Source organism: Penaeus japonicus, unplaced genomic scaffold (genome assembly GCF_977035675.1).
Source record: "Penaeus japonicus unplaced genomic scaffold, GWHDUDI00000001_assembly GWHDUDI00000009, whole genome shotgun sequence".
Classification (NCBI taxonomy): domain Eukaryota; kingdom Metazoa; phylum Arthropoda; class Malacostraca; order Decapoda; family Penaeidae; genus Penaeus; species Penaeus japonicus.
In genome coordinates this window covers 3,704,838-3,709,837 of record NW_028234411.1, presented here as the reverse complement: position 1 = coordinate 3,709,837, position 5,000 = coordinate 3,704,838, and the positions used below count along the sequence as shown (strand labels likewise).

At 40.8% G+C, this 5,000-nt stretch overlaps 2 protein-coding genes across 3 annotated transcripts in view; one reads left to right on the top strand and one right to left on the bottom strand.

Annotated features, from left to right (window-relative positions):
* LOC122242308 (uncharacterized) overlaps positions 1 to 5,000 on the bottom strand; it is a 23,639-nt gene that overhangs the window by 13,106 nt on the left and 5,533 nt on the right. The window contains exons 10-15 of the mRNA XM_086539472.1: positions 2,502 to 2,786; positions 1,758 to 2,023; positions 1,305 to 1,525; positions 869 to 1,144; positions 412 to 720; positions 215 to 323 (exon numbers count right to left, since the gene is read on the bottom strand). Of these exons, the coding sequence (XP_086395598.1) occupies positions 215 to 323; positions 412 to 720; positions 869 to 1,144; positions 1,305 to 1,525; positions 1,758 to 2,023; positions 2,502 to 2,786 (1,466 nt within the window). The remainder of the gene's footprint in view (positions 1 to 214; positions 324 to 411; positions 721 to 868; positions 1,145 to 1,304; positions 1,526 to 1,757; positions 2,024 to 2,501; positions 2,787 to 5,000) is intronic.
* On the top strand, positions 295 to 2,921 carry LOC122242305 (uncharacterized). 2 transcript variants are annotated; one of them, XM_042999588.2, is made up of 6 exons: positions 295 to 710; positions 851 to 1,078; positions 1,196 to 1,612; positions 1,732 to 1,956; positions 2,088 to 2,345; positions 2,515 to 2,921. In XM_042999588.2, exons 1-6 carry the CDS (start codon positions 369 to 371, stop codon positions 2,788 to 2,790), a joined length of 1,746 nt encoding a protein of 581 aa, XP_042855522.2. In that variant the 5' UTR covers positions 295 to 368; the 3' UTR covers positions 2,791 to 2,921. The 2 variants fall into 2 exon arrangements, with proteins under 2 accessions (XP_042855522.2, XP_086395639.1); XM_086539513.1 differs by having other exon boundaries at positions 2,085 to 2,345.

The window sequence follows — 5,000 nt, the reverse complement described above, 5'->3', positions numbered from 1 at the left end:
CGATATTAAATCATCTTCGGTTTTCCTCTAGTTTAGCTTATCTCTTGATCCTGCTGTTCTTAGTTATTGATTATAGATTATAGGTGAAAATTCTCATGGATAAATTTGACTGGTGATATAAGCGCCTTCTTTCATATCCTTACATGAGTAATGAATCATGCTCCTGTATTTTCTTCTAAGACTTTTCTTGTGTGCCAGAAGCGCTATTCATAACCGGTGACGCAGGGGATACGTCACTTTCACGCCCTCTTCGGCACAGGTATAAGGGCGTGAGCGCTCCCAACATCTTCAGTAAACGAACAGATACCTTCACAGTATCGTCTCTACCCATTAGTTATTTTCCTCATACCAGTTGTCCATTATTCGCAATGGCTCCCGTTGAGAGCAAGAGGTCGTGCGAGGTGACAGGGCCTTCGTCCGAGGTCAAGTGTCGCCACTGCGGGGGGTCGAGGGGCGCGTGGGACGCGTTCCTTCCCATCAGCCACAGGGGGAGCTTCTTCCAAGACGCGTTCTTCTCCGGCATCCAGCAGCACTTCGACGCCGCCGTCAGGGAGGTCCTGGACAGGTGGGGCGGCCCTGACCTCAAGCCGACGCCCGGCGCGGAGGGCGCGAACGGTGACGTCATCGGTCGCTACAGGAGGCTTCGATCCATTGACCTGAAGGAGGAGAATCAGGCTGTCACTGTCACGGCGGACGACGCCAGTCACAAGGTCAGTCACGCTGACATGACATGGTTGCAGATCGTTACTTTACTGGATATCAACCGAATCATCTTTATGATGAAGGATGAACTGCCGTATAGATGTCCATCTGCGATCAGTAAACATAACGATAAGAAATGTTTCTGCAGGTGGTGCTGGACGTGCACGAGTTCCTGGGAGGAGACGTGAAGGTGAAGGCGGTCGGCGAGAGGGAGCTGGCGGTGGAGGGGCGTGTGGACAGGAAGGAGGAAGGAAGTTCTTGCGTGACTTCGCACACCTTCAGACGCCACTTCTGCTTGCCAAGCCACACCGACATGACGGCCATCACTTCCGTCATGTCGTCGGATGGCATCCTCACCATCACGGTGCCAAAACTGGTCAGCGTCTTGTCCTTTTTTGTGTGCTCACTATATCTATCACAGCGTTTCATATAAAACTTTCGCCTTCAAATTCGCAAGACCTTTATCTCTTATTCGTGCATTTTCGTTGAACAGGGAAATGAAGACCAGCAAAAGACCACCATCATCCCCATCAAGATCGAAGACACGCAGAGTTCACAGGCAAGTGCTTCCGTGACGTCAGGGCCACAAAGCACAGGCAAACAGGAGGTCAAGTGCGAACACTGCAGTCGGGACGTCGCCTCCAAGCAAGAGAGCGTTCGTAACGAGGCAGAAGAGTCCTTCCCTGGACACAATTTCCTTCCGATATCGCGCCGAGGACTCTTCTTCGGCGATTCCTTCTTCCAGGAGAGCTGGAAGGACTTCCAGAGGGCGGTGAAGGAAGTGCTGAACAAGTGGGGCGAACATCCCTCCGCTGGCGACGACCTAACGCGCTACAGAAGTCTCCGAAGTCGTGACCTGAGAGAAGAAAACCAGGCTGTCACTTCCTCGGAGGACGAACGTCAACATAAGGTAGGCATTGGTGTCAAGTGGCACTTTGGTATGACACAGAGAAGCCAAAGAAACACGTGACTTCATCGAGAAGTTGGTATCTTTCCAGGCGAAGTTCCTATCACTTTTTATCCTTCCAGTTCGTCCTTGACGTGAAGGACTTCACCGACGGCGGAGAGATCAGCGTGAAGGCCGTGGACGACAGGGAGTTGGTGGTCGAAGGACGCAAGGAGAAGGCGGGCGACGGCTCGAAGTGTTCCCAGCGGTTCCTTCGGCGCTTCGTCGTTCCCGGAGACATCCGTCTGGATGCCGTCGCCTCGGTCGTGTCCTCTGACGGCGTGCTCACCATTTCGGCTCCTAAGAAGGTGAGCTCTATGACTATGACTATGACTATGACTATGACTATATGACAAACGCGTTCACAGTTTATCACTGGCAAAAGTGAAAGACTGAGTATGATTCCTTAAAGCTGATTCCATTCTCTACTCACCAGCAGCCGAAGCTTCAAGCCAGGGAGGTGTCTGTTCCCATAAGCACCGAAGGAAAGAAAAGCGAGTCCAGCGGCGCCGTCATGAACGGAGACTCCGGGTCGAGCGAGGCTTCGACAGTCGCCAGCACGAATGCAAATAAACCCCAACGTGACACTCGCATCGCCACCGGCCTGTCTGCAACGCCCAAAGTGTCGGCAGAAAGCGACTCGACTTGCGCTGCGAAACAACCTTTGTTCTCTAACCAAACCCAACTTTCTTCCCAAGTGAGTATAGGAATATGCAATATATAAGTACTTTCTACTGCAATTTAGTTCCATAAAGATGATACGCACTTCACAAGGGCATTGATAAACAGTAAACCAAATGTGCAAGCACCAAGTGTGAATAAATCCAAGAAAGGCTGTTTAATGTCCCATTACCTTTATTAAACAGAAAACAGCTTGTCAACGGAACACCACCACCATCCCCGTGAAAGTCCAGGAAACAGGAGAGCTTTCCGAGGAGCAGCCCTCCGCCTCCTCCAGGACCTCGACAGGAGGTCCCGCCGAAGACGCCTCCGCCAAGTCGAGCTCCTTCGCCGCCAGAGGGAGAGGAAGGGACGCCGACGAAGGCAACGAAGAAGAAAAGGACCTCTATAAGCTCAAGGGAAACGGAGCCAAGTTCCCCATCAAGATTAACGGATCTGTGATAAACAACAGCTATATCTGATATGAACGAAGCATTCCAAAAATAACGAATATATTAAGAATAATATAGAAAACAGTTTATATAAATGAGAATTTCTTTGTGCGACAGCTGTCAAATATGTTTATATATATTTGAATAAAAAGTGTAACACATTTCCTTTTATCACTAGATGTATTTTCAAGTTGCAAATGCTATTAGACACATAAATGGCCAAAAGCCCGATTTAGAAAGACTTGACTAGAATCAAAAGAGTAAAATATCTGTAAAAAAAAACTGAACTCTTTTTCCTAAATGTTAAACACATTCTTATGCCATTTAAATCTAATACTAATCTATAGGCACTTCTAACTCCATAGTGATAGCACGAGAACAAACAATAAATATAACGAATTTAATCATATCAACATCAGGCTTACTTGATACAAAAGAGTCTTACTGAAATAATATCTATTCTTCCATAAATCTTACACTTGTTCAATAATACAGTTAGATAAACAACACCCAATAAATAATTCAGCGCAATCTACCCGACAAGGACTATATTATCTAACATCCTCCGCCATCACACGAGTCAATTATCTGACATCCGTCTTAAACGACCTCGGCTGACTGGCTGGCTACCTGACCACCGCCTCGTACGCTTCCTTGGAACGTGATCACCAAGCAGATACCTGACAGGTGACAGCTGATGTCGAAGGTAACAAACAGTTTGCTTGCGAGTTATTGGTATATGGCGTTTCGTAGTTATTGTTTTTTTATTATATGTATATATATATATTTATACACACACACACACACACACACACACACACACACACACACACACACACACACATATATATATATATATATATATATATATATATATATATATATATATATATATATATATGTACACACACACACACACACACACACACACACACACATATATATATATATATATATATATATATATATATATATATATATATATTTATATATATTATATATATATATATATATATATATATATATATATATATATATGCATATATATGTATATATACATATATATATATGTATATATGTATATGTGTATGTATATATACATAGATATATATACATACACACATATATAGGTACATATATACATATATATATAATATGTGTATATATATATGTACATATATGTATATATATATATATGTATGTATGTATATACATATATATATTTATATACATATACATATATATACAATATATACAATATATCTATACATACATATACATACATATATATATATATATATATATATATATATATATATATATATATATATTTACATACATATATATATGTATATATATATATATATATATATATATATATATATGTGTGTGTGTGTGGTGTGTGTGTGTGTATATATGTATTGTATATATATATATATATATGTATATATATATGTATATATATATATATATATATGTGTGTGTGTGTGTGTGTGTGTGTGTGTGTGTGTGTGTGTGTGTGTGTGTGTGTGTGTGTGTGTGTTTATGTTGAAATATATTCATTTTTTTAACACTGACACGTATAAAGGCTTTTCAACAATGACAAAAAGTTTAGCTCTCAGTCCTCACACATCCAACTCAAGGCTGCTCCACGAGTCTCTCGACTGAGACACGGCAATTATAAACCAATATAACAAAAGCATAATTAAAGCGAAAGATTTAAGTATTGTCGATTTTGCTATGGAAGTGAATTAAAACTCTAAATTATTCCACAGACATAAAATTACGTGGTATTTGATACTAAATCTTCAATGATTACTTTCGGATCCGATCTAAATTTTCGTCTTCATAAAGATCTATTTTTTTTTACTGTATATCTTATTAATGTTATTTCAAAACTCATACTAGATAAAAGTTGGAACAGAAAAAAAAAACAAGTAAATTTTTCATCTGCCATACAATTTTTTACCGCAGTGGAATGTAATAACCACGTACACCTTAGTATGTTTTTATTTTTTTTTATCTTTTTTTATGACGCTATGGAAATTGACATAGCTATGCTTTACATATTAATATGTCACGTATGGTCAATTATCTTCGGGATTATATTTATAATGCCATCGGACGTCACTAACTGAAATACTGTCAATTCATAGAATAAACCTGAGATGCCATCTTGAAATAATTTATGAATTAATCTCGAAAAGAAATGCAACGGATTTCCAACATGCAGTCATAGC

What these genes read in the sequence shown, in the direction of transcription:
- LOC122242305 (XM_086539513.1), top strand. Translation starts at nt 369, where the DNA reads ATGGCTCCCGTTGAGAGCAAGAGGTCGTGCGAGGTGACAGGGCCTTCG. An exon ending in CCATCACGGTGCCAAAACTG is followed by an intron (nt 1,079 to 1,195) that starts GTCAGCGTCTTG and finishes TTCGTTGAACAG; the next exon opens with GGAAATGAAGACCAGCAAAA. An exon ending in AGGACGAACGTCAACATAAG is followed by an intron (nt 1,613 to 1,731) that starts GTAGGCATTGGT and finishes TTATCCTTCCAG; the next exon opens with TTCGTCCTTGACGTGAAGGA.